This window comes from Camponotus floridanus, unplaced genomic scaffold (assembly GCF_003227725.1).
Source record: "Camponotus floridanus strain SB8 unplaced genomic scaffold, Cflo_v7.5 scaffold3, whole genome shotgun sequence".
Classification (NCBI taxonomy): Eukaryota; Metazoa; Arthropoda; class Insecta; order Hymenoptera; family Formicidae; genus Camponotus; species Camponotus floridanus.
Genome location: NW_020229436.1, coordinates 4,956,765 through 4,972,481, shown reverse-complemented (window position 1 = coordinate 4,972,481; position 15,717 = coordinate 4,956,765). Strand labels below are relative to the sequence as shown.

Genomic DNA, 15,717 nt, shown 5'->3' with positions numbered 1-15,717 from the left:
TCTTAATAAAAGTTTTCACGAGAGATAACATTATTTCAAAATAAATCAAATCTTTTTCAAATACGACGTTAAGGTAAACATATTCTTGACCCAATATTCTGAATCATTTTTCAAATGAAGAAAGATACCTCAATATCTTTTTTAAATCTCTAAAATCTGTACGAAATTTTTCATCCGCCGAAATCTATCTCTTTCTCCAATTTTATCCTTTTAAATTCGGTTCTATTTAATTTAAATCAATAATGATTAATATTATTAATAATTAATAATTAATTTAAATTAATAATATTATGTACTAGAAAAGTGTTATGCTAGAAAAGTGTTATGCAAGTCTTATATGTATGATATACAATAATGATCAATTATACAAGAAAACGTTTACGTTTCGCATAAAAGATCCTGAAACTGTGATCCCTTTAATTCGCCAAATTTGCATTTAAGGATGTTTCGTACCTACTTTCAAAATATTGAGAATTTAATGAAAATTGTACAGAATGTCTTTACATATATTTAGAATCTTCAGTACAATTTTTAAATCGATTCACTAAAGCGTTCACAAGATAAGGATTTTAATTTGCACCGAATTAATACGTGTTCTTATGGAAAATGTAGAACCATGTCGATTCAAGTGGCAAAAACACATGGAAATAATATTCAGAATTTGTTTAAAATTTGCAAAAATTTAGATACAGAGGAAATATTTGGTCAAATAATATTATACAAGTACTAACTGGTTAAAAAGATATTAAATATAATTCAATGAAGTTAGTCATGTATCTGACACAAGGCGAAATTCTCTGCCAAAAGTTAATCATTTCGATTAACAAAATTCGGAATATTTCAAGAAAATTTTTATTGAAATATTTCAATAAAATATTTCAATAAAAACAATAAATATTAAAAAATACATCTCTGCACTGTAGCTAAGATCAAATTAATATGTAATATTCCACGCAATTTTTCATATTCAAAATATACCAAAAGTAGGTATATTCGTCAATATTGATTTTCAGTTACTTTTTACTGGGATTGTACATACAAAGCATCCTTAATGCGCGCTAAAACTGGAGTTTCAAAATCCTCGATCAGGGAAAACCGACTTTGTTCGCGAATCGAGTTTGTCCTAAATGAGATTACATTTTTTGGTTCTCCTGTTGACGCAATTAGCGCCAATCATCAGGCTACATGCATGTAGCCTGCCAGATGCAACGCTTGGCCACGTGCAATCGAATTACGCTATCCATCAAACTCGCAACACGGTGGCACAGCCGCATTTACCAGATCGATTCGAACCTTAAAGTATTACGTAAAGTAAAGTCCACTGCGTGTGTGTGCGTTTTCGCAATTTTCTGCTTCTAAAATTCTCAAGGCTAAATTTAAATGAGTCCAACCACCGGCACAGTTCCAAGTTCATTAGTTCGTGCAGTTAATTTTAAACTACATTTAAAAATGTCGCTTTTCACTTTTTTGTGCATCTATTTTGCACGCGATGTATTTTCTACATCTTATGTAGATTGAATTAAGAAGATTAGTAAAACTTTATAGCGTTCCTTGCGTTCAAAATCGAGTAATATAAGACGGATAGCAATAATATTAATGTTAACTCCCGTTATTGTTAAAATTACGAATTTGATCCTATCAGAGGGGAATAAATTTTATTACAGTAAATGACGAAGGTCATTACGTTGAATGTTGCGTATGAAAATGTTTGCTGTAAGTCGGCGAATAATCATCATCGTTTGATTATCAAACAGACTTTGCAGGATGCATACGAGAAAAAAAAGATGATTATAGTCTATCTATATACACTGTGACGTTTAATCTTAAGTTAATCTTGAGTTATCTAGAAACTATTTTTCCTCAACATAACGTAAATTTTTTCCTGAATTTTAATCTTCCACAAGTCAAACTATGATAAATTGTTACGAATTCGAAAATTGTTACGAGTTCGAAAATGGTTTCATGCATATGCATGTTACAAATTTTTCAAGTCGCGTTTAATTTCAAGAAAATGAACTTTCGCAAACTTTAAGTCCAAAGCAAAGCGTCAAAGTACTCAAAGTTGAAAATTTATGCGACGAGACTCGCGTTTTGAGCCAAGAAAAATGTTTAGCGATGAAAAGCGATATGCTATGATTTTCTGGGACAACTCTTATGTTATTTAAAAACAATTGTATCACGTCGAAACGATGGAGAAGCGTCGAAATAGCGACGGAACACGCCAGATAATGCCAACTATAAAATTCGACTCTACCAACGGATTCTCCTCTCTTTCTTGTTGCTCACTGTATTTTATTTTCGTAAACGAAAGACGATACTTTGCCACGCACTCGCCTATTTTGTAGCTCTGTCGTAATCTTCTTGTAATGTTTACTGCAAATATACAAATAGCACAGAAATTCTCGTATCGAGGTAGCCAATTTTCGTCAAATCAATGAGCGTGAAATCATCATTTCGATAATCGCATTTCACCCACCTTTGATTTGTTTTCAGAAAGTCATTTTGTTTACAAACATACTAGATTTTATATTTAAACGAAGGAATAAATTGAAAAAAAAACAAAAAACTTGATTAAAAAGTATAAAAGTGAATAACATTTTCAATAAACAAGAGATAATTTTGTTTTGCGGCAAGTAATTTTTATAAATGATAGAAAAAAAAATTTTTTTTTAATTAAACAATGTTTTTTTATATATATTTATATAGAATTTATATATATATATATATATATATATATATATAGAATTTATATATATTTATATAGATTCTATTCTATGACCAACCAATATAACCAATATTCACTATAAAAATAATAAAATAAAATATCTCAAAATTCTACAGTTATATTTCAAATTTAATTTTGTCAATCCCAGTTTTATTTAATTTTGCGTTTCTAATTTTGAAAACAATTTACTCGATAATAAAACGAAATTCGTAGGAAACGGTGAAATTAAAATCAAAAACATGAGAGCTTTGTTCTTTTTTTAATCACTGTTTCATTAATATTTTAATCGCATTCTTATCCGAGTGAGAGAGAAAGCAAGAGAGACTTAAATTTTTTTTTACACGGAAATCTTTAAGGAGTAGATAAAAGTGTATCGCAGTCATAAGTCACGAATATTATTTATCGGAAGTTCTCTCGATCTCGCAGACTTGAGGGAGGGGAGATGTCCGATATTTTGAGGGGTGCTAACTAGAAACGCGTTATGCAAAAATAAACTGTTCGAGACACGTGGTCACTTTTCCTCCTCCGCACGATTGTCGGACGGAATTAACGGGACTTTGCAGCTGACAAAAGTTACAAAACTAAACGGAGAAAAGTGTAATGATACGCGACGAAATTTTCATCGAATTGTTCAATAACCACACTGAGGGAAAAATTTTTTTTAAATCAAATAAAGTTTTCTTGAAACTTTTGCTTTAAATGCAAGGAATTGTTTATTTCATTTAAGCAAAAGTATTTAATTTTAATTAAATACGCATGTTATATTAAGTACATTATTTTTATTTATATATTTTTTATATTTAAATACTATTTTCATAAAATATATACTATAATTTATTAAATTAAATATATTACTTTTAAAAATTTTAAAATTAAAAATTTTTGGGAATAAAAAATGCATTTTAATAAATATTTTGTAAAATTAAAATAAAAATATTTAATTAAAAATTATATTTTTTTAAACATAAATATTTTTTAAACATATGTAAATAAATATTTAACTTAAGCAAACAGACGTTTTGAATACAAGTAAATACGTGATTAGTGCCCACCGAATAAATAGCTTTCTTGAGTTAACTAAAATTTTTTTTATTTCAAGATAATTTTTTCCTCAGTGCATCCTCAGTTACATCTTTCTAAATAGGTTTTCTAATTTTTAATTTCAACGCAGAAATATGTGTTTAACATCTGTCAATAAAAAGTCGATACTTTTTAACGGGGGATCATTAACTTTACGGCCTAAAAAAACAAACTCGAAACAAAGTTGTAATTTAAATTTTATATTAATTATAACATGTACAAAGCGAAATATAAAACTTGTTAATCCCGAGTTACTGTAGAGCTGATAAGATTTTAAGGCGACCTTCATAAAGGTTTATAACTTTTGTTTTATTTTTATTTTTAAATTACTTTGGTGTGTACATTCTTCGAATATATTACAGAAAAATGTGAAAACACATTTATTACACAAAAATGTTTGAAAAAATTACGTATTGCTTTGAAAAAGAAAAGAGAAAAAAATGTATGTAAATGTCTCATATTTTAGTATGTAACTCGTAATATTTTGCGTAATTATTGTCGCGCATGTGGCACATTAGCATAAAGCTCTAATTATCATTCCAAGTCATTTTTACATAAAGTGAAAATTGTACAAGAGAGATTAAAGAAACGTGTCTCCCATTAAGATATATTTGTCACTGTTCGTATTAATTTTGTAAATGATAATTAATCTCGAGCATCGTTATTGAGAGAGATTAAGACTCGAGAGAGATTACTATACAAACAATTATTACTCAGCAAATCTCGAAAGCGGTTTTCGTAGTCGGTTCACAATTCGAGGAATTTCTCGAAATATACATATGTACAGCGATTCGATCGAGTGGCTGGTGTCGACGACGGAAATTGGAATGTCGATGATTTAAATGTCCCCGATTACGTTATTGTAAAGCATCGACAGATACGCACGTCATATACAAGCAGTCCTTTCGAAACGAAGTGACATACAGTGAGATGCATTATACACTTAAATCACAAAGACCTGATCGAAAATGAGACTTTGACAGATTACCATCGGAGATATATCTCCCCTTAAGTTTATCCACAAAAATTCAAATATTTTTCCTCAATTCGAATCGAATCTAAAGTCGACATTTACACCAAGCAATTTCATCATCGAGTCAAAAGTGCCGATCGATAATAAAATCGATAACAAAAACGCGAGACAGATAATGAGATATTTGAACACGCGTGGATTATACATCCACGTATGTGTATAAACGTGGCGAAATGTTGAAAAACAATCCTCCAACCGGATCTTAAGGCGGACGATAAACACACGTAATGAATATTGAGAGAAAACTACCGACTTGGAACACGTGTACGAGGAAGGCAGTGGGCACCAATGGTGGGGATGGAGGCGACACGCGTGGCATATACTACATCGACGTCGTACAACGTACGAGGCTGATAAAGCGACTTTTACATCGACTCTCCTCGACCCGGTAGCGAGTAGAATGCGCGATTATGTATATTTTCATACGAGCGCATAATTATCGCACCCGCGATTGCGTACCACGCACATGACGCGATATAAAATAAATGTATACAGGGTGTACCTCTCGTACAAGTGTGTAACTTTGTATTGTCATCTGTGAGTATTTTGCATGAATTTAATCGGGGAATTAATTCTAAATCGAGTCTCGAGAAGATAATTTTTATCCGCGATAAGATGTCGATATAAAGTTGATTATAGAGTAATTAATTGTGAAAGGAATGACACGGTCTGGTGCAATCGAGGAAAGCTCGACGTGAAATGTAATCTTAGAGAATGGCGATAAATTCTTACAAACGTGGTGCCTCGTGGGATTGCACTTATTATGTATCAATGAGTGTGATTTTCTTTCCGCAAGACGGAGTAAATAATAAAATTGCTGAATTTCTTTTTCTTCTTGACTTTAATTAAAGCAATCGAATATTAATAATTCATGAGTGACTTATAGATTGATAATTTATACAATTATATTAAAGAAGTTTTGCGGGCCTTTTGTGAACAGATCCTTCAATTGTGTGAGATATATGTGAATGAATCTATCAAGTTCTCCAAAAGTATAGAAAAAAATTACTCACCATTGAGACCGTACTTCTCCTGGTTTCTTTTGACTTGATCAAGAGACAGTCCTTTGTCAGGATCGACATTGAAGTAATTTACTACTTCTTCCACAGATTTACAATGGGCGTCCTCCATGATTACTGCTTCGTAGATGCTTCACTAATGTTATCCTCTCAGTGATTGTATGCGTTCATCCACACTAATAGTCTCTGAAAGTGAATAAAATTAAGCAGATGAAGCATGAAAAATAATATAAATTGCACATTTGCATTAATAGAAGTCTGATATCACATTCCATGAAATAATAATTTTTAATAGAATTAGTTTTAATTTTCAATAGAATTATTATTTTCTAAAATCTAAAATATATTGTAATCAAAGCTGAAACAGTTTGATAGTAAATTGTTTGGTACCAAATTGTGTTCCACTTTATTTCTTTTTTTCAAATATCGAGAAATATTTTTCAGGATATATATTCGTAAGAAAATTATATTTATATTCTTACTCCTATCAATAATTATACATGATTATTTACATACAGGTTTTTGTTATTTTTCATGTAGTAATAACAATCAACAGTCTCAAATATATATAAACATACAGAATTGAGTTGTGTTTATGTTTTAAATTAATTCAATAATATATCTTTCCCCGCACAATTATAACTGTCTTCAATCACGTGATTGGCCTCCAATATAAATGTTTCAAGAATTAAATCTTTCGCGCGTATTAAAAATATATTATAAAGCAAATCAGTGAATATACAAGTTGGAAAAAAAACATGAAAATAAAATTTCTACGATATACAACACGATCGGAAATTTTTCGCTCATCTCGACCTACGAGGTACTTAATTAATCCTTAACCAAACATCGCTATCTCTTTCTAGATTACACTCTTAGCAACAATGTAATCAGCTGAAAAAACACGAGGAAGTTCGACACGCTAACTAGGTACACTGAACCTTAGTGGGGAGTACTAAATTTAAGATCTCGCTACTGGAGAGAAGAAAATCCACCGGGGACACGCACAAATCCAGAACGCGTTATTACGGAAACGGACGCGGTAGAGAGCGAGCGAGCGAGCGAAAGAGAGAGAGAAACAGAAAAAAAGAAATAAACTTCAACCATACCGAGAACGTCGAGGCGCAGGAGATTGTCCCACGGCGTTCCGTCTCCTCGCGAAATTACGAAACGCGATGGTGGATCGTGACTAGTCGCCGACGACGACGACGTGGAGGAGGACGTGAACGAGAACGAGGACGACGGAAGAAGCGCGGCGCGCACTTGGTCGCAGCTTGGAATCACTGTTCGCAGCGCGACGTGTCCTCGCGACATGCACTCACGCACCCGACTACGGTATCCTCGGCGGTATTCCTGACGTGTCCTCGCGTCGTCGGTGAGCCACAGAGCGAGGAATTCACGGCTATCGTTGATGACGACGTGTCAACGTAGAGCGAGAGAGACGGGAAGAAGGAGAAAGAGAGAGAGAGAGAAAAAGGCGGGGAGACGGGGAGAGAGAAAGACAGAGCGAGAAATTACGTTACGGCCGCCGAATATTTAGGTTAGTGACGACGATGACAGCGCGCGTGCTTACCCCGCGACTAACTTCACTACGGTGCGACGCCGTTTTTCTCCGTTTTTTTCTCGATTCGCGACCAAGGGCGAGAGAGAGAGGGGCGAGAGGCGCCGAGGCGAGCGTGGCTGCTGCTCCAAATCGCGCGAGCTATCACGAGGCGCGAATGCACGAGACGCACGTCATTTTTCCCGTAACGATGTAACCAGCGCGACACGACTGCTAACCTGACCTCCGCTTCCGCGAGACTGACGTGACTGGCGAATCCGGCGAATCGTCGCGCGAGCGGCAGCGCCGCCTGGCGGCGCGCGCCGCCAACCACGCCCGCGTCGCCGCGTGCCTCGTGAGACGAATTCGTCCGGTTTTCCTCGTCGAATCGACGATCCGGCCGATCGATCGATGATTAATTCGCGCCGAGAATATTCCCCGGATCGTTTCCGGAATATCCGAGGCCCCTCGCGAGATGAATCGGATCGCGTTGCGCGATGCGCCGCCCGTGACGCGTCCCCCTGACGCGGATAGCGAGCATGTGGAGCAACGCCATTGGCCGAGTGGAGTGACGTGTACGGCTATTTTCGGGCTTCTGCTAGGCTATTTCCTTGGCGCGTATTTTAAGACTCCCGGCGGGACGAATATCTCGCGGCCGGCGATGTTGTCGTGTTACGTAACCGCGAGATCGCCGAGCGGTAATAAAGGCGTCCGCCTTCAAGGTGTTGACCGACGACGGCGAGCGCGAACCTTAACCCTTTCGCGGGACGACAAGTTTGCGAGAATCTATTTTTCCCACCCAGGTAGAACATGAAACTCATAATGGCATCATTATGACGTCATCATGATTTTATTTATCACTTAAAAGTTAGCTAAACAAAAATGATTAAAAAATGAGTTAAAGATGACAAGAAGAATAATAAATTTTTAAGTTCGATAATCGCATTATATAATTTTAAAAAGATTATGTTGCTTAAATATAATTAAAATATATATGAATAATTAAATAAACAAGTAATTGCGTAATATGTATAAAAAATGATATTAATAAGTCACCAAAACATTGCCAAAAGTATATGAAATGAGATCATTATGATTTTTCTAAAAATTTTTAGGTGACTTAAGGTGACGTCATAATGATGTCATTATGAAGTCATCATGATTTTATTTATTACTAAGTTAGCTAAACAAAAATCATTAAAAAATGAGTTAAAGATGACAAAAAGAATAATAAATTTTTAAGTTCGATAATCGCATTATATAATTTTAAAAAGATTATGTTGCTTAAATATAATTAAAATATACATACATGAATAATTAAATAAACAAGTAATTGCGTAATATGTATAAAAAATGATATTATTATGATTGATTCTTAAGATTTCATACGCGAAGTATATATATTCTCCAACAGAATTCGCTAGAATTGTTTAATATAAAAAATAAGTCACCAAAACATTACCAAAAGTATATCAAATGAGATCATTATGATATGATTATTTTTCTAAAATGACTTTTAAGTAACTTTTAGGACGTCATAATGATGTCATTATGAGTTTCATGCTCTTCCTGGGTTCGAATCTCTTACGCACGACATCGTCCAGCTGCTTTTCCATCCAAGAAGAAGACGGATTGTCCCAATATTTTCATCGCGTCGAGACGAGATGTTCAATCCAAGCAAAGATACATGACATGTATAATAATAACATGTTATATAACATATATATAATGTGTTATATATATGTATATTTATAATATGATTTATAATCCACAGGAGAATTAGAAACATATGCGACTAATAAAAGATGATAATGGAGCAGAAAAAATAATTAGTAAAGAGAAAATAATTAATAAAAGAATTAGTACTTTTGATAGCAAAATGCAAATATCATCCCTTTTCAAGATTAACGCGGTATGATTTAAAAATAGAGTCAAAAATTGAAGTATTAATAACGTTAATATATTTCAATTAAACTCAATTTTAACAAGAGTCAATCGGAGGAAGGGGATGGTGGGGATTAAGGATGATTTACAAAATAATCTTAGATTATTCGACGAGCTTTGCCAGTAAGTCTTATGTAAGCCCGTTTGCGAAGCTGCTTCCGCGAAATTTCCTTGCCTCGGATATTCACATTTTTAACACAAGCTGACGAATGATTAAATACACATGTCCATCAGCCTCCTTACATCCCTTCCTTCCCCTTCTCTATAATTATTGGATGTTAACTTCCTGTATTAACATAGAAATTGGCGGTAACGTGAAGATTGGAATGAAGAGCGCTCGAAAATCTTGCTAACATGCTGGCAAGACTCCAAAAGATATCTAAAAAATGTATCTAAAATTCGCCAGATATCTCGGACATTATTTAAAGAGATGTATTTTATATATTTCTCGGACCTTTGTCTTTGGAATTTAAACAAAAGTCTGAAGAATATTTATTTGTTGTTCGATTTAGAACACGAAACAGAGTATATATATTTAATGTTGCAAAAAAAATTTTTTTATTTTAAATATTCTTCAAAGATCCGGGCTTAGATTTAGAGCTTAAAAAATTAGAAGCTTACAGTTAAATAGAATATTCAAAATTTTTCTAAAGCAACACGTATCTAATTAAAATATGCTTAATAAGTTGTTAATTATACGTATCCATAATTTTCACGCTAATACTTTTTTTACAAAATGTTAGTTTTCCACTATAATTTTTGATAATTAAAAATATTAATGCAACGCGATAATTAATTATACATTTCACACAACGGATTTTCGCGATAATATTTTAAATATCGAATTTCAACTATTCTTTTGCGATGTTAATTAAAATAGCTCACATGTTTAAAGCAACGTAAAGCCTATCGAATGAGGACAAATGATTAATTATACGATCATGACAATTTTTTATACATTTTTTAAATATCATCTTATCGTATTTGGGGAATCGTGATCAAAGAGGATTAAAAATCCAAGATAGAAGATAGATAAGATAGATAAGATAGATAAGACTGTTAAATAATTAATTTAGTGTAGATATTGTTATACTGTCTCATTTATTCATTCAAACAGCTCCGTAGTCCAATTATCCGTAGTTTCTTTTTAAATTCAAGATGACACTAATAACCAATAGCCTATTAAAATGCGTTGACAAGTTTAAGATTAATTAAACACGTCGTATTCAATTTCCACGACATGTTTTTTAATCAACGGACGTTAGCTTCTCGCGATAGCTGGAAAAGTCGAGGCGAAACAAGCCAGCCAGAACGAAGCAGTTTCGCTAAAACGTTGACAAGTGATTAATTACATACGTCACATACGATTCCCATAGGACTCCTTGTATAATCACATTCAAAGCTAACGCACAAACCCAAAGCAACTCAATCCAAGTGAAAGACACTCAATCCTCAACCGCAGGACTCGTAAGATCCTTTCTATTTTTCTCGTGACATTCGCTTTTGCTAATCAAAATGTACTTGTTTAATTCTTAATATAATAATAAGATTCATAAGGTACAGTCTGTCTTGTTTTCACAAAGCTATTTTCCATCAATCGACCATAATTTTAACGAAAATTCCTGTGTTTATTCGCCATTAATATGATTATTATTTTATATCTAGCACTCATGATATATAGGGATCGATCCCTCCCCCTGCCCCCTCGCCTCGGGCGCGATTGAGGATTGAGAGATCGCGAATGGCAGGACTAACCCTCTCGAAGCTGATTAATCCTTGGACGGAGCGGCACCCGCTCACGTCAGCTTGGTCCTTGAAGGACGGACACGCCGCGATAGATAAAGGTACGGACTCGGCGACCGGTCGCGTGGTACTGCGGTACCCCGTTGAGGACTGCTCTCCCGAGGAGGACCCTGTCCGGACGATCAGCTCGCTCGAGCGCCCGGGACGCGACTAGTCGGCCAAATCGCCCGCGCGCGCGCGCGCGCGCGCCCGAGCGGACGTTTTTAGCACATCTTCGACGGCGACTTCCTAATTATTTTGGCAGAGATCGGTTCGCTCTCCCCCCCCGTCGAGTTCCCTCCCCCTCCCCGCGCGTCCTGCCGAGGACGATCCGAGGGGGTGGTTTCTCAATTCTCGGAGTAGGACCTGGGAAATCGCCGGACTCGCTTTTGTGGCACTGCTACTTCTTTAATTAATTGCGAAATATTCATCTATTCTCTTTACTTTGATCTCGATCGATTAGAGATCGAAATCTTCTCGGGAGCTTCCCTTCGAAGGGATACGTCAGATTGATTGTTAGGACCGAGAGTTGTTGAATTTATTTCCTTCCCTGAGATTACGTTATATGAAGTATTGTGTAATTGCCAACAGACACGTTGCGTAAATTATAGGGAGAGCTTCCTCGCGCGGAGACTTTAATAAAAAATATCGAGCGACTTTTGAATTATTCAATTAGTAAGTTATATTGAATTATTCAATTACTGAGTTATACAGATTAATGAAAAAAATTTTTGCTAACGCTTATAACCGCAGTACAAAATTAAATCCTTGATACGCGAAATGCACGTATTATTTAAATAATTAAAATATTTTTAAGTTTGCGAGACATTTACCATGTCAAGGAGGACGATAAAAGATATTTTATTAATTAAGACATTTAAATTAATTACGTTTATTTAACGAAGCTCTTTTGTAACATGCAGGCGCTTTCAAGCTGCATCATCTAATAAAACATGAACGTACATTCATTTCATTTTAAGCACGGAAAATGTGAAAAGTGCAGCTGTGAGAGAAGCAGACCTGTAGTCATGAACCGAGTGACTGCACCGACGTGAGGATTAGTGGAGTCTATTTGAGACGAGATGCAACATGTTGGACGGGCCATAAGGATAAGAAACGTTGCGCGTTTGTTGGCAAACAAGTAGAGATTGCGTCTGTGTATGACGAATGTTTCACATAGATATGAGGTAATCTCGTTTCGTTGGATCGCCCATCCTCGAGAAAAATCAACATTCTCTCTCATATATAAATATTCCCTCATATATAAATATTCCCTCATATATAAATATTCCCTCATATATAAATATTCTCTCATATATAAAATCGCGCGTACGACTATCCTGGGTGTGCCAAATAATTCGCTCACGTTAATAAATTATTGTTTCGACCTCGGTTAAATACGGTCCTGATTTTTTTAGAATAGATCTATCGAAATTATTAATATTGGAATCACGGACGATGTATATTAATGTTAAATCAATTTTATATTTTTCTTCTGGAAAATTAATTTCGATTTTAATGCATTGCATTTGTAAATTTGCTACAAATTTATTCAAGTGTGGATTCAATTTGGATTTGATAATCGTTTTTCGAATCAAAAGATAGCAACTTTTTTAAACGTTTCTTTTTACAAAGAAATTTATTTCATATTAATTAGATCGTTTCATCAATCGCGAGGGAGAATTTGCTCCAATATTACCGATGTCTCGATGTTATGCCATTGTTGATCTCGACGTGATGCTAATGTTAGCGTGTATAAATGCGTTCAATTTCCGCTGGTTGCGGATAGTGCACGCATTAGCACGTTTCTTGGTAAGATATGAAATCACCCATCACATATTTCCATCTTGCGACCCATCGCCAAAGATAACAAAGTGCCTTTAAAATTTTTAAAAATACCATATGACAAGCAAAAATTATTCGAGGTACGCAAACACACCTACGAAAAAATGTGAGAAGACATCTGTCTGTGAAATATGCTAAAACATTTAACGTTAATTCCGCTGTGGGATTAAAACGTTGTTGGTTTATCAAATTTGGAGGCGTAATGAATTTCATAATTTTTTTATCGCATTTCCGCGCGTTGTCTTTTATTAACACGCGAATTTATTCTCATTAACTCCCCTCCGCCGCGTAATGCACTACGGCTGGTGTTTTATAACGGCGTTTAATTATAGTTTTGGATTGCACAAATTATGTGACGTCGAGCCGAGGTAATTTCTCGGTCCGCGAAAATTGTTTTACGCGCGCGCCAACGCAGCGGTGACCTACAAAAACTAAAATGAATTCTTGGCTCTAGTTATTATAGGTCGCATAATTCGCGGGGCGAATGTTATAATTTAGCAGAAGTTTTACAAGACATCGCGCACGATCGGGGACATTCGGCGATTTCGCTGTTTTTTATCGGCTCTTTCGACGCGTCTCGACCGCGAGCTTTTTCATCCGCGCGAAAATCTCCGAGCGTTTTACGACGCATCGGAATATTTTTTTTTTCCACGGAACAACGCTCTTGATCCGTGTGTTTTGCTTCGCAAGCGATTATTATGCAATTGCACAACATATATTGCATTACTCCAAAGAATTGGTGCTTTATCTTTCGTTTAATTATTTTATTGTGAGCAATATAAGGATTTGATTTAAAATAAAATTTAATAATATCCCTGTAAAAATAATCGCTTTTCTTTAAATAATAACGGATACAATATTATTTACAAGTATAAATCTGTTGAATTTCTCTATCAATATTTTATAGCATAATCTCTTATATAAAATAAAAGAAAATTAGATACATCTATTTCAAACATGAAAAGAATATTTAAACATAATTATGCATTTTTTCGTTTTTTGTTCTCAACAATTGGATATTTTTATACGTTCATTGAAATTCTCATATTGTCCTAGAAGAAACGTAAAACTCGCTTTTGAAAATTAATTCTCTCTAGCTAATTCTCTTTAGCTAGCTACTTAAAAAATGTTAATAAAGCCATTAAAAGGAACTGAATATTCCGAGGCGACAGAACGTTATTCTATTCACACGCGCGCACAATTTCAGAATTTCTGGATTCTGCAAAGAAAGCATGTAACGTTCTACAAATAGGCGACCTGGGATTCACTATGCAGAACTAATACCTCTAGAGACACTTCCTGTCTGACTATTCAAAAGTAATTAAAAGTCAATATATACTCTAAACTGACAAGAGGGAAGAGAGACTTTCTAACAATCACTACCGTTTACCAAATTTCTGAATTTTCGAATCATATCAAAGAGCGAAATTTTGCGAGGCGAATTTCACTGCAGAGCTATAGTTGTTGAACGCAAACTCGACCCTTTGACGATGAGAATCGAGGTTAATCACAATGAATTAAATTAACCACAATAATGACATATAGTAATCCTTCACGGGTTAATCCTTCTTGACCTTTTTCCGTCACTACACTTGCGTTTCCGTCACTGCGCGCGATCACACGAAGAAACACTATGCAACTGCATCCCACGGTTGCGCGGCAAGTGGACTTACCAGTGCGTCTGTCTTCAACTTTTTCACTTGGACGCGTTGCGGGGGGGTGTGGACCACCCCCGGTTAAACCTTACACACTGCTCTTTCTCCCTCTCTCTCTCTTTTTCTTTCTTCTTCTCTTTCGATCCACTATTCCTCGATGCGCATCGTCGTCCGTCGACGTGCCGCTTTCGACTGGGCCCTTCTACGACGTGTAGGAGAGTCGTGTACGCGACGATAAAAGAGGGATGCGAAACAAACAATCATTCAAAAGGGGGCAACGTCTGCGCTGCTGACAAAACGAAGCGCCGAGGGGTCGCGAAATTCGTTTAAATAGTCCGTAGACGTCGCTACCTGGTGGCGAGACGATGAACAAAGAAAAACTTATCTCTGGCCGGAAGCCAGTGATCCCGGCGGACGTCGCCGCCGAATGTCGTCGTCGTTTTTTCGCGTTTAACCTTCGAATCCGCAGAGCCGAGAAACGGCGAGAAAAATAAGAGGAGGAGACGAGCCGCTCGGTCCAAGCGCCGCATGAAAATCCCGAATTTCGATTATTGGGAGCAAGGCGAGCCGATTTGCGTAGAAAAATAGCTCTAGGACACCCCGTAGAAGAAAACCTGAAGAGGTTTTTCGCGATTCCTGACATAGACTAATTTTAAGAAAATAATAAATGAAAAGATGAATAAGAGATGATGAGTAGAATCTTTCTTTTTTAGGCTGACAAGGGTGAAAGTTTTCTCTTTTTTTCTTCTTAGGATATTAAGATATTCTTCGAGACTAAGTGGATGAATGATTCAATAAACGCGATAGATTATTACTGTCAGAAGAATCTTTTCTATGGGATTTTTTTATATTTTTTGTTATTTATAATTAAAGAAATATATATATATTTTATTATCAATTTTATATTCAAAGGATAGTAATATGCTATCTCTTGTTTCATTTTAGAGTAATGGTTAGCGTTCTGGAAAATCCGTTAATTATTTTCTAATCAAAAGTAGTTGACAGCGATCGATAAAGAGATATGTAACTTGTAATTATTTTTAAAAGCATTATTCCGATAAATCAATATGTGGAAACAATTACGAAATTATTAA

The 15,717-nt window shown here is 35.3% G+C and overlaps 1 protein-coding gene across 5 annotated transcripts in view; it reads right to left on the bottom strand.

The window, feature by feature from the left end:
- Positions 1-14,946, bottom strand: part of LOC105254373 (calcium-transporting ATPase sarcoplasmic/endoplasmic reticulum type) — a 48,166-nt gene extending 33,220 nt beyond the window's left edge. For 3 of the 5 annotated variants that reach the window (XM_011263008.3, XM_011263007.3, XM_011263004.3), the window contains exons 1-2: positions 14,642-14,946; positions 5,852-6,043 (exon numbers count right to left, since the gene is read on the bottom strand). In XM_011263008.3, coding sequence (XP_011261310.1) covers positions 5,852-5,969 — 118 coding nt within the window. In that variant the 5' untranslated portion in view covers positions 5,970-6,043; positions 14,642-14,946. Of the gene's footprint in view, positions 1-5,851; positions 6,044-6,966; positions 7,404-11,096; positions 11,296-14,641 lie in introns of those variants that run through there. The other 2 variants (XM_011263005.3, XM_011263006.3) reach the window with 2 other exon arrangements.
- Between the last annotated feature and the right edge of the window lie 771 nt (positions 14,947-15,717).